Here is a 25,326-nt window from a genome sequence, read left to right on the forward strand (position 1 = left end):
CACAGTACTCGCTGCCTGCTAAGGAAAAAGTCTGAGAGTTTTCACTAGATATAACATTGTAATTAAATGTTTAATTCAATTTTAAAATAAATTTAATTGTCAAGGATTGAAGAATGAGCCAGGTACTGGTGGTTCACATTTGTAATCCTAGGTACTCAGGAGGCTGGGATCTGAGGGTCATGGTTTGAAGGCAGCCCAGAAAAATCCATGAGACTCATCTCCAATTAACCAGCAAAAATGGACTTGTGGCTTGTTCAGTAGATCATTAGCCTTGAGTGAAAAAGCCAAGCAAGAGTGCATGGCCCCTCAGTTCAAGCCTTAGTACCAACACTCAGAAAAGAGTCCATTAATGAAATTTAACAGACTGATAGTGAAAAAGAAGAAAATGGGACATGATTCAGTGAAGGAAGGGCAGAGACGGCACCTACAGCTATGCTGCAAGCTTCATACACGTCACTTCTTGTCTTAGACCCTCCTTGAAGAAGGCTACAGAGACAGAACACAGACAAGTGTGTGGGCCAGGGCTGGAGGTAGCAGGGGGTCTGTTAAAGGTTCAACAGGTTCTTTGTTGGGGGAAAGTAACAATCCTATTCTGGAATGGGATAGTGACAGTTGCATACTTCTGTGAATATACCCAAACCCACTGGATTATATACTTGAAGGGCACATTCCAACTCAGAAAGCATCTTTATCTAAAATAAACCAAGCAGTGGGAGGTCATCTGAGACTTGGAACTTCACGCTGCTGCTCATGCTGATCAATCATTCCAGCCATAGTGAAAGCCAGTGTAGAAGACTTCCAGAAGCCCAGGATGCTCATCTCTGGTTACTAAAATCTTCACCCCTAGCTAAGCACTGGTGTCTCACGCCTATAATCCTAGCTACCCAGGAAGCTGAGACCTGAGGATCATGATTTGAAACCAGCCTATGCAGGAAAGTCTGTGACAGTCTCATTTGCAATTAACTACCAAAAATCCACAAGTGGAGCTATGGCTCAAGTGTTAGAGTGCTACCCTAGAACAAAAGAAGCTCAAAGACAGCATCGAGGCCCTGAGTTTAAGCCCTAGGACCAACCAGCACATACAAAAACATCCTCAGCCCTGAAGTGATATCACATTCTGTGAGGCCCCTGGTACCCTGCCTCCATGTGGGCAGGTGGGAGAACACTGAGGTGACATGGAGATGGCCTTCTATGTGCCCTCAGAAAGCACGGAGACACTGAAAAGATGACTAGTGAAAAGTACATACACATCAAGTACTAGTCATGTGCTCTCAACTGACGCAGCCTGGTGAGGAAGAACATGGGGCCAGAGACAAGAGTCCTGTGATCTGGAACAGGATGGACTCAATGAGATAGCCCTAAGGGCCCCACCATCTCTGCAACAAAAGAGAGTGGCAAAGTGCTGGGTGCCACTGGCTCATGCCTGTCATCCTAGCTACTCAGGAGGGTGAGATCTGAGGGTCATGGTTCAAAGCCAACCCGGGCAGGAGAGTCCGTGAGACTTATCTCCAATAAACCACTCAGAAAACCAGAAGTGGCACTGTGACTTAAGTGGTAGAGTGCTAGCCTTGAGCGGAAGAGCTGAGGGACAGCACCCAGGCCCAGAGTTCAAGCCCCATTACTGACAAAAGAAAGAAAGAAAGTGACAAAGACAAACAGAAAAGAGAGGCACTGGGTACGGGACATAGAATGATCTAACTGTTAGGCGAAAAGTCAAAGACACCAATTATGCAGCACATCTAAAAAATACAGAAAGTCATGTCACTGGCAAATCATATGACTTGTCCTTTCAACAATAAGATTACCCAGAAGCTACTTAGAGCTGAGCCCTGGAAAAGGTAATCAGATACAGGAATGAGAGCAACACAAGGCCTGGCAGAAGGCCATGACAAGGAAGGATCTGGAACACGCTCTTACCTGCCATACCGTGGAGATGCTGGCTTCCCAGAAGACACCTCACTAGCGTTCATGTACTCCTTCACAAACACAATGCCTTTGCTGAAGAAGCACAACAAAACAGAAGGAAATATACTAGAACATTCCAAAGGACTGAATATAGCCCAAGGAGGGATCACTACCCCTAGCCATGTTTGAACCAGAAGTGTAGAAGCTGACAGGAAGGTGCTGGTGGCTTGTATATACCAGCCTCCACGAGCAACAGACAAAGCTACTGACACCACTGTGGATGGGCAAAAAGCTCCGCCTGTAGGTTGTGTTTGGACCGAGAGAGGATCCTGTAACCTTCCTCCATGCTGACCTCAATGCCAGCACCCTCTTGCTAGATTCCTGTACTTCCCACCAGTGCCTTTCTACTGCTCAACCAGAATATTGTTCTACTCTCAATTGTTTTCCATTCCAGCCCTTTCTATCTGGTACCTTCCCTCAAGGCCCTCAGCTCTTGTACCATTTCCATGTCAAATCTAAGCCCTCTCTCCTTCTTGAAGGTCCCCAGGCCCAGAAGTCCCCTTATCCCACACAGGCCTCTGGGAACACTGGGAACAAGGTTCTGCATGATGCTGGGTTCAGTATGGCCCACACTTAGCCCTCCATTTTCACATTGTATGTTGCAGCCGACTGCCAGATGTTAGCATGGGGCCCTCTAGTCACCTCCTGAGCACACACGACTTCTCTCAGCAGACTCCCTGCAATGCCCTCCCTTCCTGCATGCTAAGAGGTAGCCAGAGGCGCAGGTGAGGCCGTGGGTGGATGAATGAGACACACATAGGCATGTTTCATGGGCATGCTAGCAAGGTCGCATGGGTGGCGGAGACCTGGTGCTGGTTGCATCCATTGATGCCACGCACACACCATCTCAGCTTCATACAAGGATAGGGAAAGGGGATAGAGAACCAAATGCAGGCCTGCAAACAGGTCAAGGGTGCTAGTAAATATACTACGGGGACTAAAACAGAACTGTGTCAACCCATTGTGGGAGGCATTACAAGGGAGGAACAGGAAATGAGAGCTGAGTCTTTTGCTTCCTAGGAGAACACAGAAAGCTGCCACCATGCGCCCAGAAAACCCCTTCTGCGATGGCAGGTCTCCCTTCTTACGTTGTTGGGCTGGATTCCAATTCACTTGAGGAGCCCGGAATATAAATGTGAGGTTGCTCGGAAGTGGCCGTGACAGTCACCGTGACCATGCAGCTTGATGGACTTTTCACCCTGAAAGAAATGGAGGACGGGCTTGGCTTGGGACACAGGCCGGGCATCGCCTTGATGCCGAGTTTTCTAGCCTGATGTCAAGACTGTTACTTCAATGGATTTTAAAGAATAACAGTATTTCTTATAACTTTTTTTGGGGGGGGGGTCCGGTCGTGGGGCCCAAACTCTGGGCCTGGGCGCTGTCCCTCAGCTCTTCAGCTCAAGGCTAGCGCTCTACCACTTGAGCCACAGCACCACTTCCGGCTTTTTTCTTTTTACTTATGTGGTGCTGAGGAATCGAACCCAGGGCCTCATGCATGCAAGGCAAGTGCTATACCACTGAGCCACCTTCCCAGCGAAAAACAGTATTTCTTAAACCATGCCTACAACTCACTAATCATTTGCTACTAGATAGATATTGATATATGCATTTCCTTCCTTCCCATTTTTATTACCACAAAATAATTGTACAAAGGAGTTTTACTGTCATCTTTACATACATGAATACAATGTCCTTTGAGCTAAATTCACCCCCCTCTATTACTCTTTGTTAACCCTCTCCCTCCTCAGCTTTTAGTGAACTTCACTGTACTATTTTCATGTATGCAATAATACACTAGATCATAGCCCATAACTTTCTCCTTTCTCCATCCTTTCTCCCACAGTCCTTCCCTTTACAATCATGTCATGTGCTCAGAGGTCAGCAAATGAACGTGTCGCTTTATGGAACAGAAAAGCAGCTGGACTGCGTGGAGACATAGCCCAACTCACAGCTTGACTCGGCACTGCGAGACCCCAATCTTCCAACCTTACTGCAGCTCAGGTCCCGGACCTCTGAGAATAACTTGTGGGGATGCTAACGATGTGACAGTGAGGACAGAGAAGGGAAGACACAGAGCAACTTGCCTCCTAGTCAGGCAGACATTCCCTCTCCCGGACCTGCAGACAAGTGTGCAGAATACAAGGCCAAGGCACAAAGCCAAATGAATGTAGATGTGGATAAGGACAAAAGTCAGATGCACAGCCTCCAGGAAGGCTCCTGCCAGACTCCATGCCACAGAGGGTTCCGGTCCTGGGATGCAACCTCCAAGGCCGCTCCCAGGTCTTTCTCTGCCCAAGTTCTAGTTGACCCACACTCTACCTTCTTGTGCCAAAGTCTGCACGATGCCTGATGTCATTCTAGACCTCCTGTCAGACACCACTGATCACCTTTTCCTTTGTGCTTCAGCCATGGGCCAGTGCTGGGCACACCCAGCCCTGCACTGACGTGGGCTTGTCTGCCACTCCTTCCTCACTGTGGATATGGCTCTTGCACCTGGCCCAGCTCTGGAGCATCACTTCCTTGCCAGGGAATCCAGTGCCTGACAGTCCAAATGCTTTCAGAATGAGCAGTCATGACCTGGTACCTGCCTAGCTCTTCTTCATCCCAGTCTCAAGGTGAGTCGTATGCAACCAAACCCCCAGCCACACTGATTGGCCTGCAGTTCCCCAAGAGAGCTGGCTTTAGAGATAACACCTAAGGACCTGCCTGTCTACCGCACATTGTGTATGCTGTGTCTACTCCTGTAGCACCCCATGAAGCAGGGAAATGGAGAAGAGACTGGATGGGAGGGGAGACCCCACAGGAACTTGGACACACAGGTGTATGTGGGGAGGGGAGAAATAAAGTGCAAAAGCCAAGAATAAGAAGAGAATTTCCTATAATAAGAAGAGGAAGGCCAGGCGCCGGTGGCTCCCACCTATAATCCTAGTTACTCAAGAGGCTGAGATCTGAGGATTGCAGTTAAAAGCCAGCCTGGTCCGGAAAGTCCGTGACACTCTTATCTCCATTAAACCACCAGAAAACTGGAAGTGACGCTGTGGCTCAAGTGGTAGAGCGCTAGCCTTGAGCTGAAGAGCTGAGGGACAGCGCCCAGGCCCAGAGTTCAAGCCTCAGTACCCACAAAAAAAAAAAAAGAGGATGAACTTTGTCTAGCTGAACTTTGTCTGGCTGAATAGTTTGAACGTGTGGCAGGCATCCTGTGATCCATGTCCAGAAGAATGAGCAGACAGCTGAACTGAAGGGATATGGTTCAAAAAGCAATCCCAGGGCAACTGCTCAGCACTGTAACCAGAGCTGCAGGAGCTCCCCCCCCCTACACACACACACACACACACACACACACACACACACACACACACACACACACACACACACACACACACACTGCTGTCCATCCCTTGGAGGAATTATCCCACTTTCCTTTCAACAGCATCCTCTCCCTAGCCTAGGACCTAGCTCCTGTCCTGTTCCCCTCACTGTCTCCCGTTCAGCCATATGGCTCATGGTTTAGGTGCCCCCATCCCTCTCTAATTTGCCCAAGTTGCTTCTTCCCAGGTTATTTACAGGCAAGCCCTTACAGCTAAACTGCTTCATCAGCACAAGAGCTTTCCCTGACCATCCTGAGCCCCTTCCTGTCAGAGCACGATTTTTCCTTTCTTGGCTTACTGGGGTAAAGCGGCAGGACAGGATGCATATCACTGTGACTAATAACGCAGGTGCTGGGCTGACTGTCTGGATTCTAATCTCTTTTAGGCCATTTCTTGGAACTGAGAGGCACGGAACCACCAGAGAGGTGAGAGCAAGGGCATGGATCAACATCAGGTGAGAGGGCAGGAGAACAGCTTCGAAGCAGAAGGACTGAGGGAATCCTGAGGAGTGAAGTCCTCCCATGGGCCAAAAGCCTCTACTCTACAACCTGCTGCGGCAGGAGCCAAAGGTGCCTTCCCACGAACCAAAGCTGGATGTGGGGGCCAGAAAGCTCCACCACAGAGACAGAGGTGAAGGTCACCTTGCAGGACTGGGGAGAATGTTATCAAATTATGACATTTTCTCCAGCCCTCTATGTCTTATAATATGTGAGGATCCATCCAGAGACCACACTGTATATGATCCAACAAGTCCAACTTTCCTTAGATACCCTCTCCACCCCCAGGAGCCTTAACCAACTGATATAAACTCCTGAAGAACCTAGAACTGAAGCTTTCTACTGCATCTGAATTCCCCAGGTTCTACCTCACAGATGTTTTTTGTTTGTTTTTGTTGTTTGTTTTCGGACTAGTACGTGGCCTCAAATCTTGATCCTCAGATCTCAGCTCCCTAAATAGCCAGGGTGACAAGTGTGAGTCACCAGCACACAGCTTTTCCTTAGCACAGTTTTTCCTCATAGTTTTACAGATAAGAATTCACAGAACGTTGAAGGCCATTGTACAGCCTTACCCTAGACTGCTTCGAGATCATTTTTGGTGTGAAAAAAATATTCTACAAGCTTCCTAGGTTGTCATACTGAGAACACAGTGATTTGCTGTGGCCGGGCATTGCTCTACTGAGACCAGGAGATCGAGATGCTTGCAGGAAAGCACATGAAGCAGTTGGCACTGTCCGTTCCCTTCTGCCCTGCTCCTCCTTGGTCTTTGGCTTCTGTCATGGCCCTTGTTTCCTCGCACTAGCACTTCACAGCCTCTTCAAACTACTGTGGAAGTGAGGTCTTGTGGCATTCTTTCCTTCAGGCACAGGAGCACATGCCTTCCCTTGGGACCTCCCAACTCCATGAATGTCGGAAGTCCCCTGACCCACATTGACAGCCCCTAACTGGCTGTTAGCCTTGGCCTAAGAGATGTCACACTACGGCTCCACGTGAAAGCTGTGCAGAACTATTGTGAGGAGTATATCCTGACTTGTTTGCTTTTGGTCTGTCTCTGCCTCCATTCAGAGAGTAATAGGCTCCGTGTGTGTGTGTGTGTGTGTGTGTATGTGTGTGGCCCCTGACCAAACCCCTCAGCTCCATCTGGCAGATGCCCAAGGCAGCTAGAACCTCACCTGCTGCTGCAGCTCTGCACTTCGACGCACTGCTCCGGACTGCTGAGGCTGCTCTGCGGCTCCAAGGCGCTGGGATCTTCCGGTTGCTCAGCGAGTGCGGCTGCGCCTTCCCTGACAGCTCCTGGGGCTCCAGATCTCTCTGGCGAGGCCTCACTGATCTTGGGGCCCACACTCTTCACCTCATAACCGGCGGAGATCCTGAGAGAGAGAGCGCACGATTGGAGGGAGGGTGGAAGTAGCCCTTGTGAGCTCCGGGCACACTAGCTGTCACAGGCACAGAGGGGCAGCGGCAGAAAGGAGCCAGGCACGCCCTGCACCATAGAAGCCTGGGAATCGCTTCTTCCAGGGAACTCATCTCTGATACTGTCTTGTTATTGGAAAAGGCAAAGCACCCTTCATGAGCTCAGTGAGGTGTTAAAATTTTGAGGTTTTGACTGGAAACACACGATGCTGCCATCTTCCTTTACTCCAGTCCTTCTGAGTCTCCAACCTACCACACACTCTTAAAAACACTCAATGCATTCATCAAGATGCATCGTTCTCATAACCTGACTTAGGGGATCGTAACCTCTTTATACAACTACTTAATGATCATTTTTAAAAAAAAATATTCATAGTAGTTACAAGCTGTTCTGTTGAATTGCAGGGAGGGGCACAACGACCTAATCCATCCAGCCTTCCCCTCAGGCTCCCAGGTTAAGAAGCTTTGTGAGCCTAGTCAGGGCTGGGAATCTGAGACGGGGTTTCAGCCTAGGCTGCTGCGGAGGCTTCGATAAAGGAGAGAGCAGGTACAGCTCTTTAGTAGGCACTGGGATTGTCAAAAGGGCTGCGATATCCACTGAGAGGGGGATGGGGTGAGAACTGTTGCTAGGGCGGGGCCCAGAGGAGCGGCTGGAGCCATTTGTGATCCTCAGACGCCATCTACTGGCCATCTCGGGTACACCCTGAAGAGAAGCCCCGCAGCTGAGGACGATTATGATCTGGCAGCCATTTCACCTTCAGAACTATTGCATTTCCACAAACGCACTCCAGCCCCAGATCTCCGATGTGTGAAATGGCTGCGTGCGCAAGCGCACTCACGCTGGCTTAAGTGCCCATGATCTTTGTGCGCGCATGCGCAGGCATACATGTATTGCCTCCAGTTTGCATTTAGAGATGGCACACCCCACCCGCTCCTCGCCCCCATTCCATCCCAGCTTATTTATTGTGAAGTAGTGTAGCTCAAGGAAAGTAAATGGTGGTGGGAAACTAGAGCCAGAAATTGAGAGATAAACATTATGTTAATGAATGGCTTTATTAAAAAACAGTTTTTTTAAAAGCTTTGTACTCCCTCACTAAGCTATGACAGTTTTTTTTTTTTTTTTTAAGGCTTTCTGACCTTTCCTGCTTACGCTTACTCAACTAATTAGTAGTACACTCTGGAAAAAGAGCAAAGATATTGGAAAAAAAAAACCTTGGGGAGAAAAAAATGGTTAAACAACTCCATTGATCACAAACAATATACAAAGAAGAAAAAAACATTTATGTCAAGGGTAGACATTTGTCTTAAAAGAAGCACCTGATGAAACCCATACTTTGTTTAAAAGGATGATCAAGAAAAACAAACATTGATGTCACAGTTACCTAGATTTAGTAAACTGATGGCACCTGTTATCAATGGGTGCAATTGATTATATCAAAGCAGACACTTGGGTGCAGGTGGATCACACTTGTAATCCCAGTTGTTTGCCAGCTGAGGCAGAAAACTCTATGAAACTCTTATTTTCAATTAGCCTGCAAAAATCTGGAAGTGAAGCTGTGGCTCAAGTGGTAAAGCACCAGCCTTGAGTGACAAAGCTAAAGGATGGCCACCAAAGATCTAAGCTCAAGCCCCAGAACACCAAAACAACACCACTAACAACAACAACAAAACTAGGGTAACTGCAAGAATGACAGAATGTACCAGAACAAAGCAGAAGTTGAAACTGGAAGAAATTTAAGCTTAACCCCTGCCCATATTTCCACCATAAATATCCATGATGCTAGAGCAACCATTTAGTTTCTTAGTGGATGTGCTTACATCCATATCTGGGTTGTACACTATTCTTGGTCTGGCTTTAGAAATAAACTTTCTTGGTCTCTACTTTGATGGGTCCTAAAATTCTTCTTTGCAACATTTCAAATCTAGTCCCCAAGAGCCAAGGTAGAGGCCACCTCCCTTTTAGAGACTGACAATAGTCACAGCTATTATTATGAAGCAATAACATTTTCATCCTGTTTTTTGCAGATGAAAATCTAAGGGAGGGTCCATCCTCTTGCAGCTAATAAATGCCCGGATGGCCTTTGTCCTGTGTCATTCAGTAAACTGTTCCCCCCATCTTGTTTCAGCAGATCACATCTGGCGTCCTTGCCTAGGGAGGACGGAGGGGTAGAAGCTGGGATGTGTTGAGCACTTAAACGTCCTATTCAAAACCCGTGTTTCCCTCAACTTCACTCCCACATCCCTTCCCTCCTTAACCCATGACGTTAACATCCTTCTGTACATCACTTGGCCAACATCAATTCTCCTACTTGTCACCATAAACTAGCCATAGCAAACCACACATTAGCACAGGAGAATCTCCCTGTCTCCCGGATCCCTTTCGCCACCCAGAAAACTACGTCCTCCAGGTGTCCTGTCCCTTCAGCTAGCTTGGGTGTTCCTTTGATTTTCCCATGGGGTCTCTTCTCTTCATACTTTCAAGTCAGCCCTAACCCCTGTCAAGTGGTGTGGCCTTGTCTGTGTCCCCAGTGCTTAGAGCACTTGGCTGGACACACAAGAGTCACTAGGTACCATTTTGTTTAATTATGGCAGGGGCAGCTTATAAATTCCTGAGGGGGAAAAAATAAAAATCCCTATATTTTTCAAAGTCCGCAGTTTTTCGCTTACACCTTTCTTGGTCTACCTCTCATCTGTCTACAAAACAGAGCCTTCTTTCCTTCCCACAGCTCTGAGACTATGCTATGACGTCAGCAGCCCTCCTCCCTCACATTCGCTGTCTTCTATTTGAGCAGCAGACTCATCTTTTCTACTATGTTGCTTTCATATTTAGCAATCCCTCCCTGCCACCCGGGAGCTATGGATACCCGCATATCTCCCACACCTGCAATTGTGCGGCTAACATCTTAAGGAGCTGTTTGTTCGCACCAACTGTACCTTAGTTCACACTCCCTTTTCGATCCATTCCATCCTAACATCAGTCTCTCCTCCTCCCTAACCTGCTTCCCCAAGGCAGCGGCCATGGGACTGACGTCACCCCTGTCTAATTCTTCCATTTATCCGAAGTCTTCCTTCTCACACCCTCTCTACAGATCCTCTTCCTTACCTAGGCCTGTCAACATCATTGATTTTTACCTCTTTTTTTTCTTTTTGCCAATCCTGGGGTTTGAACCTAGGGCCTGGGTAATGTCCCTAAGCTTCTTTTTGATCAAGGCTAGTGCTCTACCACTTGAGCTCAAGATATTTTTGGTAGTTAATTTGAGATAGGAATCTCAGGGACTTCCTTGCCCTGGATGGTTTGTCCCTCAGTTCTTCAGCTCAAGGCTAGCGCTCTACCACTTGAGCCACAGCGCCACTTCCTGCTTTTTTCTTTTTGCTTATGTGGTGCTGAGGAATCGAACCCAGGGCCTCAGGCATGCAAGGCAAGCACTCTACCACTGAGCCACCTTCCCAGCCCTGGTTTCAAATTGTGATCCTTAGATCTCAGCCTCCTAAGTAGCTAGGATGATGGCCGTGAGCTACCAGCACTTGACTTTACCTCTTTTTATTTTGTATACTTGATTAGGGGTTGAGGAGGCCAATAATGCCCTTCTTTTTCTCTGTTTGTTGTTGTTGGTGGTGGTGGGGCTTGAACTCGGCTTGGGCGCTGTCGCTGTGCATTTCAGCTCAAGGCAAGCACTCTACCACTTGAGCCACAGCGCCACTTCTGGTTTTCTAGTGGTTAACTGGGAATAAGAGTCTCACGGACTTTCCTGCATTGGCTGGCTTTGAACTGCGATCCTCAGATCTTAGCCTCCTGAGTAGCTAGAATTAGAGGCATGGGCCACTGGCACCCGGCCTTTTTCTTTGTTTTTGAGACAAAGCAACAGCAGAAATGGGAATACATGTCTACTGGTAAAGGTTTGGATGTACAGCTCCCAAATCTCCCTCTATAACCCAAACCCCATGGGCAGGGGCTGGATGAGGGCTCTGGGTGCTGGTGAGGCGAAGCAGAGAATGTGGGCTTGGTATCCATTGGCTTCTGAAGACATGCTTCAAGCAACCTCACCTACTCCCTTCAATGACTCCCTCTATGTTGACAAGTGTCAGCTCTCAGCCAGTTAGCCACTCCGCTCCACACCCGTTTACTTAATGGTATACTGGACACTGTCATTCAGATTGCCTCCAGGCACTTCAGATTCATGCTGGTCCCCACACCTCACCATCCCTAGCTCTTCACTCTCTGCTAGTTGCTTTCACCCTCCACCTAGTGATCCAGCCTTGCCATCCGGGGAGCTGCCTTAACACCCCATTTTCCTCACTGTTACCCTCAGTCCGTTATCAATGGTGCAGCCTTATCACCCCTCTCTAGGCCTCCTCATGGACCTCGGACCTCATGCTGCCCTGTACCTCCCTAGCCTCAGCCTCCTACAACTTCTCTGTCCTGACACACTCCTGTATGGCAACTCTCAGCAGTCCTGGGGACCCTGTGCCCAGCGGAAGGTGCCTTCTCCCACGACAGGAGTGAACTTCCCTTCTCACGACGGCCACCGTGCTTCATGTTCCCTTTCCTCTACTGGAAAGCCACCTCCCGCATATCCATTTGGCATACAGTATCTTAGCCCTCCAATCCAGCTCCAATGTCACCTGCGAGGAACACCCTTCCTGACACCACGACCTATCCTCACCCTAGAGGAAAAAAAGAACCAATCACCTTCTTTGCAGCCCTTTTCCATACTCCTGATAGTGTGAACACTGAGCAAAGTATGAAGAATGACGAGACAGGGGACAGAGCTGTGCACGCAGTGTCATTGGATTGGGCCCCTGGAGGGCCTAGGGCCAAGGAGCTAAGGATGCATGGAGTATTCTTTTCTTTGTGTTGGCATTAGAGCTTGAAGTGAAGGCCTGGCCACTGTCCTTGAGCTTTGTGTTCAAGGCTAGTGCACTATCACTTTAACCACAACTCCAATTCTGACTTTGTGCTGGTTAATTGGATTTCCCTTCCTAGGGTAGATCTGAAGTTGGATCCTCACGTCTGAGCCTTCCGATTAGCTTAGGATTGCAGGTATAGCCACTGACACCCAGTGAGTACATTCGTAAATAACAAAAAGTTTGTAACAGGTGAACCTGGCCCTGAAATGCCCTTCTGCCTGACTGCTTATGCAAGAGTGGTACCAGGAGTCCCAGAACTCAGGGTGAATGCACATTTTCATTTTATTTCTGCAAGAGGAGTCTGCAAGAAGACCCCCAGGAGGACACACTTTCACTTCCACCATGTCCTGTCTTCTGGGCCAGGGAAGTGTTTCTATAGCAGGTGTGCAGCTCTCCACACTGATCTGCAGAAGTAGCTAATTCTTTTCTTTACTCCTAAAAGTCACAGCAATGGAGGCACAGCGGGTGGAAGAGTGCATGGCTGTGTGGAAAAAGGAGAGACTTGAAAATCTCCCACCCACACCAGTCACATCATGTTTTCTCTCCTCCCCCTGCACACATACCAACATGCCAATCAATCTCCTGTCACTTCTACCCCCACCTGCTCAGAGCAGGCTTGAGTCCTCTCACTGTGACCTTCTTCCACTGCCTTATCATGGTATCATCTTCCCTTCCACTCATCCCTGTCCCTTATAGTTTGTCATTAGTGATGTCTGTCACAGTTGCACAGTAGCACTGTGCATACAAAATTAGCCTACGTCCTACCTGCCATGCACATAAACTCTGGGAGGCACTGGGGATTCATGTGCGTACACCTGTGCTCACACAGCTCCACCTATTACAACCCTAGGCTTGCATCTCAAGCCATAAGCAGCCAGCCTAGCAGTGGCCGTTAGGATCCTGCTCACAAGGCAGCAGCACAAGCACCGGGTTGTGTAATATGTCAAGACGCTGGCATGGGAGTGGAGGAAGCAAGTTCTACCTGGGTTGTGGCCCCTGACAGAACCCCTGAGCTCCAGCTGGCAGATGCCCAGGGCAGCTAGAACCTCACCTGCTGCTGCAGCTCTGCACTTCGACGCACTGCTCCGAACTGCTGAGGCTGCTCTGCGGCTCCAAGGCACTGGGATCTTCTGGTTGCTCAGCGGGTACGGCTGTGTCTTCCCTGACAGCTCCTGGGGCTCCAGATCTCTCTGGCGAGGCCTCACTGATCTTGGGGCCCACACTCTTCACCTCATAACCGGTAGAGATCCTGAGAGAGAAGCACATGATTGGTGGAAGTGGCCCTTGCTCACCTGGCCACACTCACCATCAGCTCCTGCAGGCACAGAGGGGCTCATGTGTTTGAGGATGCAGCAGGGGGGAGCCAGGCACACTGCTCCTCATTTATCACGGAAAAAGCTAGCCTCTGTGGATAATAAACAAATGCACTTGAATCCAGCAGGGAGTGTCTTCTTCCCCAGCTGTCTTGGGCTGGAAATTCTTTGGGGTTCTTCCTGGCCTTACATCACACCTGTGCTGAATTCTCAAGACAAGCACCAGGGAAAGAAAGAGGAAATGCTGGTCATTCATCTTCCACTTGTGTAACCCTCACATCACCATTCCTGTTCCTGATCCTAGGAACTCCTAGGCCAGGGGCACCTGAGCCCACCATCCCAGCACTCAGATTTAACTGAACCTAAAGCAACTTGGTAGCACTATTGGGTTGCCTCCAGTAGCTGGTGGTGGGTGACCCCAAGACAAAACCATCAACTACCACCATCCCTGGCACTCTTATTAAGGAAGTTAAGTTCATACTAAATAGGTTTCCCGTTTTCATGCTGGAGTAACATGGAAGGTGATGGTCATGCTTTTCAGGGACTTCTATGTCCAAAAACGATGTCATTTTTTGGCCTCACTGAAGAGAAACTAAAACTCCCTGGCAGGGATAATAAACCAAGTGACACTTGCAGCTTCACAGTGCTTTGTAGAAGTGTGGTGATAGAAGCTGTCCTCAAAATTAGGGACCAGAACCAAGTTTCTTCAAAAGAGAAATTTGGAAGCTGGGCACCTACCTGTGGCTCATGCTTGCACTCCTAGCTACTCAGGAGGCTGAGGTCTGAGGATCCTGGCTCAAAGCCAGCCTGAGCAGGAACGTTTATAAGATTCTTATCTCCAAGACACTATCCACCCCACCCCTCCAAAAGCCAGAAATAGAGGTCTGGCTCAAGTGGTAGAACACTAGCCTTGAGCAAAAGCTCAGGGAAAGTTCCTAGGCCCTGAGTTCAAGCCTCAGGATTGGCACATACACACCCACCCCCAAAGAAAATCCCAAAAGTACAAAAAAAGAGCAATCTCAGGTTCAGTGCAACACAAGGAGAAATGGATGAATAACAACTCTTTATCTTAGGCCTTGGAGGAGCGCTACTTTGATTTTAAGAGATGGAATCCATCTAGGTCAAGAATAGGAAATATTAATCAAACACAAGCAGCTTTGTTGAGCAATATAATATGGGGAGGGGGAGGAGAACAATCTTATTTCTTTGTTAATTTGTCTGGGGTCTGATGAACTGCCTAGAAGTTAAGTGGTTACTGATAGGTAATAATGAGGGTGGCCATGAATGAGGTTTATATTTGGAGTTTTTTGGATTTTCTGAAACCATTTGTGTGGGTGTAGGAATTAGTCTGAATCAAAGATCCAGGAGGGTAATGTGCCCATTGCTAATTCTGGACATAAGCACACTCTCCACAGGACATTGTCCCTTTCTACTGTGGCACTATCTGGACTAGATTCCTCTAGTGCTGGCTAAGAGTTCTCAGTGAGTGAAAGAAACTAGAATTCACCTGCTTCTTATGTAAAACCCACGCCTGCTGCATAACAAGGAGAAAAATAGCATTTTTTAGATGCAAAATCTGATACAACACTTCAACAGGAAGGAAATGTGCTATCAAATGAATTCAGGGCAATAAATTTGGTTAAGGTAAGCAGAGACAAGCTTCTTAAGGGCCCTTGTTCAGCTGACTAAGGGAATCATTCCTCTAGAGGTGCTTCATCTTACTTGAAGCCTTTGTAAAACCAGCATTTGACATTATTATCCTTTGTGCTTAGAAACGTCCTAATGTAGCCTCATGAAGTCCTCACAAGTCTATATGACAGAATATATTATGACCTGTAGTAGTATCCATATAAGGAAATGGGGGGATACAGGTAACAATACCTCCAAGGCCACACAAGTAGTCAATGATGTAGACTTTGGTTTTGAACTCAAGCATCGGAGTCCATAGTGACACCAGTGTACTGTGTCATCTCTTCCTATCCATGTAACGGAGCAGAACCAAGTTAGTATAGTGCAGAATCTCTACAGATTCAGTTGGAATAGCTTTGTAACCTAGGTAAGATTCTAGCATTCTGTAACCTCCCACTCCTGCTGTCGCCTGTCCAGCCTGCTCCCGGATCAAACTTCTAAGTCCCTCATCATTGAGCTCCAGGGCGCAGGCCAGCTCCCCAACCCCCACCCTTCAGTCAGGCTTTGCCCAGAGTCCTCTGCGGACAAGGCCCCACTGTGATCTCTTCCTTTCCTTCTCTCCTGACTCTTCCCCCTCCCCTCGCATCGTGTTGTCCCTGGGGACGGCTCCTCTGGGCCCTGGGGGCGGGGCGGCGGAGCCCAGCAGTGTGGGGGAGGGGCCACGGAGCGGCCAACACCATTTGTGATCCTCGCCTGCCACCTACCGGCCGATGCGGGTACGACCTCTGGAGGAGCCCCATTGCGCCGGATCGCGACCGAGCAGCCATTTTGGCTTCCCGACCAGCGCCTTTTCCCCAAGACGTCGCAGCCCAAGCTCTCGGCTACAGGAAATGGCGGCCTGCGCAGGCGCACTCACACCGCAACCGCAAGTGGCTACGTGCAAGCCGCCGGGAAATCTCGCCAAAGCGGTGGACCACGCCTTCTGCCTGTCCTGCGTAATATTACGTCTCTGTCAGGTTCGGCTACTCTCAGGTCCACGCCTTTTCTTGTTTACAGCCTGACTCTGTTCCCAAGCAGATCGTGAATGTGAAAGAGGAGGAATTGGCAACCTCAGCATTATTACTGTTTTTTCTTGTTATTTCCGTTGTGTGTTGGGAGATGAGGTGCTGTCATGTGTAGTGAATGGTATTCATGTAGACTGGCATGTCTAGTCTCTAACTTTCAAGAGAGAGTATCTCCTGCCCTCGGTTGTGGAAATTAGATGCTTTATTTACTAGATCACTCTTGGAGTGAAGAAGAGGGGAGATTAGCTCAGGAAGATATTCACCACCTAGCTGGGAAAAGAGAAGAGACTGGAAGTTGTAAAAAGAAAAAACAAAATGGAGCAATGGCTCAAATGGTTGAGTACCAGCCTTAATCAGAAAAGGCAAGGGAAAGCATAAGGTCTATAGTTCAAGACCCAGTGCTAGTACAAGGCAAACACACACACACACACACACACACACACACACACATGATTTAACTATTAGCGAGGATCTGGTGGCTCACAATTGTAAACAGGAGGCTGACATCTGAGGATCTACTTTAAACCCAACTTGGGCAGGAAAATCTGTGAGATTCTTATCTCTAATTAACCAACAAAAAGCTGGAAGTACAGCTGTTGCTCAAGTGGTAGGGTGCTAGTATTGATCTAAAAATAAACTAAAGCAAGCAAGCAAGCTCAGAGACAGCATACAGATGAGGAGTTCAAGCCTCAGGACCAGCACAAAAAGAAACAGAGATGCCAATTTCAAAAGTACTTGCCTCAAATGTTGAACATTTTACAAAATTAGTGCACATTTTCTGAATAACAAAGCTAGCTGAGGTCTTTTTGTCCCTTCCTTTTCCTTACCTGAATCACCTCTACTCTGAATGCATATAAGCTTTCAGTCACCATCACCTTTCTATCTCAGACATACCCTTAACTCTTTATTCTAACTAGGCATAAACCTGGACAGACTAGGGGCTGCTCTACGGGATCCTGTGAACACAACAGGTGCCCCAGTGAACTTGCTCTTGTGGTTATTAACAGTATTGTGCACAAAAAGCCAGTAAGCTCTACTTACTTTGAAAAGCCATCTCTCCCATCATTTCCTTCCCCCAAAGACTCACATCACATCTCTGCACACACACAGCTATACACAGAGGAAACACTGGGTTCTTTTGAGCTTCCTAGATCCTCTTCTCACTGTTTGTAGGACTCCTATTCATAGGAATCTAATGAAGAAAAAAACCTCAAAAACAACCTCTCTGTTAAACCATACCAAAGACTCCTTCCCTGCTGTAGTACTGATGTGTTGCTCAAACGTGGTTCACATCTTATCCAACCTTCCCCCACTTATTCCACATAGACTGCATGAGGACTCCTTGCAAACAAAGCCATGCTTGATTTGTCTTGTTCCAGCCTGGACCAAACTAAAAGAGGGGGATACTTCCTAATTTGGGAGCACTAATGAGCTGCAAGCAATAGGATTTCACAGAAAGCTTCCTGGCCTCAGAGGCATTTGTTCCCACTAGGGCTTCCTTCTTTGCTCTGTTCCTGAGGCCAGCTCTCCTGCCTGACCTTCCTAGACAAAGGCTACTGCATACGCATGCTTTCTCGCTCCATTCCAGATTCTCAGCACTGCCTGTTGATGCCTTCCTTACCCCTTGGAGTTTGCCTTGGTAGCCTCCAGGTCTGCTACACTGCCATCCTTGCTATCAGCCGGGGCAACAGAGGCTGAAGTGGAACTGGAGCTGAGGGAAGAAAACAGAGAGGACCGCTGAGGTCTGCCACGGAAGTTGGCTGGGGCCCAACTTTTCCTCTTTGCCTGCCGCCTTCTCACAGGCAAATGGAACTGTGCCTGCCAGGGGTGGATGGCTTTTCAGTTGTACCACTGCTACCATCTGTCCTTTCCAGCCACATGTTCCCTCGGACTCAGCTCTCTCTGCTGAGCCTGACCTTGGGATTTCTCTCCCTCCCTCCTACCTGGTGAGCCACAGTATAGTCCCTTGGGGACAGGCTCACGGACAGTGCTCAGGACAATGTGTTCTCTTGGGTGGCCTCCCAGTGTCCTCCTTTCCGCTTCTGGTTCCCTACCACCTCACAGTGAGTTCATGGCGGTTGATGCTGAAAGGTCCTGGGACCAATAGCCTTATCACCTGTCCCACTTTTCCTACTGCCCCCAGTAGCTCTAGATCAGGCCCCCGCCCTGCTGTGAGCACCTGACATTTGAAGGAGCTGAGAACTGTGGGCACTGGAGCTTGGAATGACTTCTGAGGGCTGGGTGTGGCAATGGGATTGGTCCCTGGGGAAGTTGTCACACTCTTACTTGACGGCTGCTGGTCCAGGCTCACAGGAGTGACAGCTGGCACCATGTACATCCTGATCACCCAACAAAGGGGTGGAGCTAGCGCCTGAACCGCACCTGTTGGAGGAGGCCAAGCTGGTCCAAGTTCAGGACTTTTTGTCCTGAAAAAAGTGGCTTTCTGTCCCCAAAGATGAGGAACTGCTCAAAGGACACGTGGGACAGTGTTGCCTACTGGTTAAGTGCAGCAACCTAGAAACACATGGTCTGGATTCCAATCATTGCTAGTCTCTCCTAGCTGTGTGACCTTGGGCACACTGCCTGACCTCTTTGGTCCACTGCTCTATTATCAGTAAACTAGGAACAAGCATCCGATCTTGGAAGTATTCTAACAGAAACAAATGAACTCATGAGCAAGTACTGCAAATACTGCCTCAACCATAGCACCTGCTAATATGCTCCCTGCTCTTACTGGATCTTGTGCTCATTTGTAGGCACGGGGACCTTTTCACCGTCCATCTGTATTTACCCAGTTGCTACATATTTCCTGAGCCTCTATTACCCAGGATCCCTGCTGTGAAGCCACATCCTCTGTCTCTGTAAAATACGCATACTGATGTTCACAGGGTACCGTGTCGCCTGCACACATCTGTGCCCTCCACTTGAGTAACATTTACTAAGACTCCCTCATGTTTGTCCCCAAGCCTATTCATACCAGTTGTGTAACTATAATGATTACACGCCATGATTGAACAAACGCATGAAAATGAATGGAAGAGGAAGTTGTTCCATAGGAGTAGAAAGCAAAGATTTCCTTTGATGAGGGGTGCATGAGCAAGAAAGATGGCCCAGATAAATATTCAAAACCAAAGCACCCAGAACCAGAGCCAATCATATTGGACCAAAAGTTGACAGTAGCCAATAATAAACTGAGGCAGTCTGCACCGCCGTGGGGAGAAGGCAGGGGAGTAGCTCCCCTTCCTCCCATAGTCTTCAGTACTCAGAAAGAAAATGGCACTTATCCATCCACCATTTATATATATACATCCATTTCTTTGTCCCTTTTGTATTCCCCATACATTCTATCTGCCCAAGGCGAGGCCCAGCTAAGGGACGGACCTTTGTCTAGTAGCTAGGCCTTGTACGTGCTCTGCAGGAGCTTAAGGGCCAAATGACAGTGGTGGGGGAAGAAGAAGCAAGATTGGAACACAAGTAATCCCAAGAGAAGTGGGAAGCCCAAGACAAAGGAGATGGTTGGGGGCAGGGCATGGGAGAAGCAGCACACAGCAATCCCAACAACTTACCAGAGCCCCCCACCCCTCAGCAGCCTTAGCAGTTTGGAAGCTTGAGCTTGGCCTATCACCAGAGATTTGAGAGTACCTGTGTGTCACAAACACCTTACCCTTTTGTGTCAGAGCCATTGTCTTCTCCAGTGGAGACTTCTGGTGTAGACCCTGTGGCTCCAGATTCCTCGGTGCCATCACTGAATTGCGCAGCTGATCTGTTTTAAGAAGAAAAGCATTTGACTGCGATTGCTCTTTGACCTTACCTAACTTACAAGTCTTGAGGGCAGGTCTCAAGGACTGGAAGTGCAGGCCCTTGATTGCCTCCTCCCTACATAGCTCTGACAAGAGTTTAGCCAACACCAAGTGGAGTCTAACAAGTATTTCTGTGTTTCTTTCAGACTTGATTGTTAAGGAACAGAGGCAAGAACCACAGCAAGGTGGAAACTTGGAGAGGAGGACATGTTGGGGGCCAACAGGGCAAGAGAGCACGGGGCAAGGCATTAGGCCATCAAAGGCAGAGATAAGGTTCTTCCATCTATCTGGGGCTCCATTTCCTTGTTCCCAGACACCAGAGTCCTGACTGGGACTCCAGGGTGCCACACTGAGAAGACTGGAGAGTGGGTTCAAATTCTCATGGAGGAAATGGGGATGTGCAGTCCTTGCTCACCAGATCATTCTTCCCTAGGCAGCCCAGAGATTTGCAGGGTGATGGTGGCATGAGCAGGCACAGCCATCCCCTCTGGGCTCATCCCTCTCCATCATGGCTCTGATTCCTCAGCCTTCACCCTCTGTTCCCAAATGTCTCCCTTTCTCGACAGACAAGTCTTTACTAGATGTTCTATAAACATCCATACTTTCTTTGGTCATTGAATTCCTCTGAGTGTCAACCTGGGAAAGACGATTTGTTCTAGAGTAATTGCATAGAAAGTGAGGCAGCTTTTGGTGAGTGGAAGGAACCCATTGAGGGCCAAGAACTCGGTTCACTGGGTGTTCTTAGCAGAAAGCTGCCCTTCCCATACCCCCCTCCCTCCCTTTCTTTCTTTCCTCACTCCTTCCTTTCCTCTCTCCCTCTTTCTCTCTTTCTCCCTGTCTCTCTCTCTCTTTCCTTCTTGCTGGTTTCTCTCTCTCTCTCTCACTGTGTGTGTGTGTGTGTGTGTATACCAGTACTGAAGCTTGAATTCAGGACCTGGGTGCTATTCCTTAGCTTTTGCTCTAAAGGAAGGTGTTCTACTATTTGAGCCATAGCTCCACTTCAGCTTTTTACTGCTGCTTAACTCGAGATCAAAGTCTTTATGGACCTTGGGGAGGTACAGGAGGGAAGAGATAGTAGGAGGAAATCAAAGGACAGGGTAACAATGTTCAACAAGACAAGACATGCACTCGCTACCTTACTCATGTAACTGTTACCTCTCTGTACAGCATCTTTACAATAAAATAAAATTTTAAAAAGAGTCTCATAGACATTCAAAATGCTGGATCCTCAGATCTCCTTCCCCTGAGTAGCTACGATTGTAGGTGTGCGCCACCAGTATGCAGCCCAAGCTGGCTCTGAATTTGTAATCTTCCTACCTCTGTCTTCTAAATGTTGGAATTACAGGCATGTACCACAACATCCAGCCCCATTAATTCTTATAACAAATATTCACTAAACACCTATACAATTGCCCGGGGCACACCAGAAATAGTCCTGGTCCCAGTTTCAGCTGCTGATCTTAGACCAAGTGCCATAGAGGCCTTCCGCTGGGTGCACATGGTCTTTGTGTTCTTGGGTTAGTCTGTTCCCTGGAGTGCATTACCTTTTAGAGTCCGTGTTGGGGCTCTTGAAGGTTTCCTCGCCAGCAGAGTTTCTCTTGAGCCCTACAGAGCAAGGTGCCTCCTTGTCTTTGTGGCCTGGGGAAGACCTATGGAGGAAAGACATGTGAGTTAACCACTTGGGAGCCACCTACATGCCAGGGGAGCCAGTTACGTCATCCTCAAATGCCAGTCGTCTAAAAGGAACTTAGTATCTCCTATTGATTAATTAACTGTCCACAAAAACTCATTGCTAATAATATTGACTGGGGAGCACACCCTGTCCTTATGACTTTCTATGCAACCCCAGGACATGGGCAGTGTTGTTATATTCTTATATTCCCATTTTCCAGGTAAGCCACCGTACATCTGGAAGGCCTGAGTGATGTGCTCCAAGTTCTACAGATAAGAGGAAGAGGTGGGATTTGAACCCAGCCTGAGTTCAGAGTTCTGGACGATGCTGCCTACCAGGTAAGCTAATCTAAATCTCAAGCCTCAACCTTTGTGCTATTGTCTTTGAGGCTGTGAGGAAGTCAGCCATCACTGCCATCTCAGGACGCCATCAGTCCTAGCTGATCGTGGCTACTCCCTCATCCTTGCCACCTCTCCTCCCTTCTGTCCCTTAATGTCTGGGTTCCCCGAGTTCCTCCCTGTCCGCACACTTGGCCACCTGCTGGGCTACCTACATCTGTTCTCTTCCCATGGCATCTACTGTCTCCCTTGAGCTAATGACTTCCCAATAGTTACCCACGTAAATTCATGGGAGGCCGTCTGAGGATGAGACAGTAGAATGCAGTGGCAGATAGCTAAGGTGGGGTGGCCAGAACCCCAGGGGGGGACAGTGGAACTTGAAGCAACACAGAATAAAATGGAAAGCAGTGTGTCGCAGGAAGCGGGATCCAAGGAGCAGTATAAGGGGACCTAGCGATGACTTTTTGATTCATCTTCCAAGCTACTTCTTCCAGGAAGCCTTCCCTGAGTTCTCAGTGTTGCAGGGATTAAGGGATCATCTTTGATGTATGATCCTGCTTCCCTCCCCACACTCTGGGCTTCACAAGTGCCCCATCCATCTTCTCTTGGGCTCAGCTCACGGCTCCCAAAGCTGCTTGCCTGTCACCTGCCTGTACGGTCCTCTGCTTCCCCCAAAAAGAGCTGGGCCCTTTGTACTCCAGGTTACTTGTGGCCCTGGGCTGGAGGTGGGGGGTGGGTTGAGGACAGACAAAGGCAGGCTAATTCAGGAATCTTACCCAGTTACCAGTGCTCCCCCCTGCCCACCACAGGCAAAGCAATTACCACAGCGGCTACAAGAGGCTACATGAACCCAGTGTCCCCATGCAGCCCAGCCATACTGTCACTTCCTGTGGACTGGGGCACACAGTGTGGTTAGCATTGGCCATGACTGCATTGACTCCATCATCAGACATAGAAGCGGCCACTCTGACTCAGAGCGTCCCTACTGTCCCTGGATCCCGCTGTGGCGACTGACTGCAGCCTCACAAGGCCCAAGTGCACATTTCATACTCAGTGTTCAGTGAAAGAATTAATTGAGGATAGAAAACCCAGGATTACTGGCACCTACTAATCTTTCAGCTCCACAGTGGCAAAACCAGGTGGCAGGCCTCGTCATTTGCATCCTGTCTCCCTAGAATGGTATACAGGAGCCAGGTGCCAGAAACTCACACCTGTTATCCTAGCTACTCAGGCTGAGATCTGAGGATCACAGTTCAAAGCCAGACTGAACAGAAAAGTCCATGACTCTCTTAGCTCCAATTATCCACCAAAAAGCCCAAAGTAGAGGTGTGGCGGTGTGGCACAAGTGATAGAGAGGCAGCCTTGAGCCTGAAAGCCAAGTGAGAGCTGGAGGGCCTGAGATCAAGCCCCCTTACCAACATGCAAGAAAAGAAAAACAGAAAAGAAAAAGAAAAAGGATAGTATAGAACGAAACAGGGTCACATCAGAGTTCTCCATACCTCATGCTTTCCAGTTCCGGGGCCACCACGCGGAGTCCTGCCCTGGGTGTTGTGATTTGCAGGCGGACAATCTCCTCACCTCTCAAGCTGCAGGCCAAAGGAGACACTGGAGGGTTGATGATGGGAAAATCCTCCAACTTCCCCATCTGTGTAGCATCCAGGGACCTTTTCCCTCAGGCGTCTCCTGGCTAGTGAGCAGGACACTCATGCCCACCAAGCTCCTCCTTTGGTTTGGCTTTCATCTGCTCTTTAACCTTGAACCTTCTGAGTACTGCAGCTGAGCTGAGGCCCCTTACCTTCAGGCCCCTGAGGAAGGAGTAGAAAGGGGGACACACTGCACCTTGAACTCTCTCAGGCACAGCAACAAGGCCTTCTGGGTAGAAATGAGACCATATCTGTGTGGCAATGAGAAGCCACAGGATTGGCTTGAAGTAGGGTGGGAACTGATGTGATCATATTCTCCTTACAAAGACAGAAGGCATCTTTAGATGCAGAGGGACATTTGGATACAGGCACATGAGAGAGAAGGTGGCCACGTGAAGACATAGGCAAAGAATCACAGAAGTAAAAAGTTGCAAGCCAAGGAATGGTATGGAGAGTGAGCATCAAAAGCTAAGAGAAAAACCTGGGGCAGATTCTCCCCTAAAATCTGCAGAAGCAGCATGATTCTGCCAACCTTGATAAGACTTTGGGCCTCTCACATTGCACGAAACTACATTTCTACGGTTTCAAGCCACCCGCTTTCTGGCATTTTGTTACAGAGTCTCAGCAGATGAATACAGGGGCCATCTTGTCTCTCCTTATCTGTTGCCCCATACAAGCCTTGCTACCTTCCCAAACCATAATCTGTAGAGAGCTCTAGTGCTATATGAAGTTTTCATTTGAGCTGATTACTACAGAAGACCAAGAACAGTTTGGAAATTTGCATACGGTTGGATAGCAGGCATTTCCTGAATCCCCAAAGTGATCGCTGAACACCCACTATGTCCCTGCACACCCGTGGGAATGGAAGTGACAGTGACCTGTGCCATAGAGCACATTAACCCATCCTGACACCATCCTGAGAGAGAGGAGGTGGGGGGGGGGGGCGGGGTGGAGGTAGGCTGGAAGGGAAGAATTCCTTCTCAATGCACTTAGTTGCAGTACTCATAGTTTCCAGTAGGGGGCAATACTAGGCTCTTTCTGCGAGTTCTGCAAATTAGCAAACCTATTATCAATACCACTGCCCAGTAGGCTAAATATTGAAATGCGATATCCTACTTATTTGAGACAATCTTGAGTAAAAATTGATGCTTTTTGTATGCCGTATATGAAAAAAAAATCAAAGTAGTGAAAGGTAAAGGGACTTGCTCAAGGTCACTCAGCCAACAGGAGGCAAATCCAGGGTTATATTTTGTGCCAGAAGCCATGCTCTTACTCCCTGTTCCCTAAATACTGTCAGGTTGCATCATGGGATCAATACCATAGGACCAGAACCCAGAAGGCTGAGGCCCTGCACTGATTTCAGAAGGCAGAGAGCTCATAAAGCATGACCAACACAACGATGGACAAGCAGCTCAATTCACAGGGTGCACCGGAGTCATGAGAAGGTAACCTTTGGACTGACATGTTAGAGTCAGGATGAAGGAGGGTCAGGATGAGGGAGGACACTGCCATGATATAGGATATAGCCCTCGCATCAACCTGCTTTGTTAGGACCCAGAGTTTGGTTGAGTCAACCCCTCTGGTTGGGCTTTTCAGATGGGTAGAGTTAGGAACTAGGCATGGGGGGGGGGGAGAACCACTGGTGACTGCCAAGCCCAGTGCAGCATCTGATTAATAGAGTCAGAGAACAAGACTCTCCAGAAGCTCAAGACTGGC

General features: G+C 48.5%; 1 protein-coding gene across 3 annotated transcripts in view; it reads right to left on the reverse strand.

Moving 5' to 3' along the window:
- The window catches only part of Znf185 (zinc finger protein 185 with LIM domain), a 58,861-nt gene that overhangs the window by 10,100 nt on the left and 23,435 nt on the right, over nucleotides 1-25,326 (reverse strand). For 2 of the 3 annotated variants that reach the window (XM_042680420.1, XM_042680419.1), the window contains exons 12-19: nucleotides 23,467-23,553; nucleotides 21,502-21,606; nucleotides 19,822-19,920; nucleotides 17,779-17,868; nucleotides 13,203-13,400; nucleotides 7,003-7,200; nucleotides 3,054-3,164; nucleotides 1,918-1,998 (exon numbers count right to left, since the gene is read on the reverse strand). In XM_042680420.1, the coding sequence (XP_042536354.1) occupies nucleotides 1,918-1,998; nucleotides 3,054-3,164; nucleotides 7,003-7,200; nucleotides 13,203-13,400; nucleotides 17,779-17,868; nucleotides 19,822-19,920; nucleotides 21,502-21,606; nucleotides 23,467-23,553 (969 nt within the window). The remainder of the gene's footprint in view (nucleotides 1-1,917; nucleotides 1,999-3,053; nucleotides 3,165-7,002; nucleotides 7,201-13,202; nucleotides 13,401-17,778; nucleotides 17,869-19,821; nucleotides 19,921-21,501; nucleotides 21,607-23,466; nucleotides 23,554-25,326) is intronic. The other variant, XM_042680421.1, reaches the window with a different exon arrangement.

This window comes from Dipodomys spectabilis, unplaced genomic scaffold (genome assembly GCF_019054845.1).
Source record: "Dipodomys spectabilis isolate Male_0828 unplaced genomic scaffold, ASM1905484v1 ptg000060l, whole genome shotgun sequence".
Taxonomy (NCBI): domain Eukaryota; kingdom Metazoa; phylum Chordata; class Mammalia; order Rodentia; family Heteromyidae; genus Dipodomys; species Dipodomys spectabilis.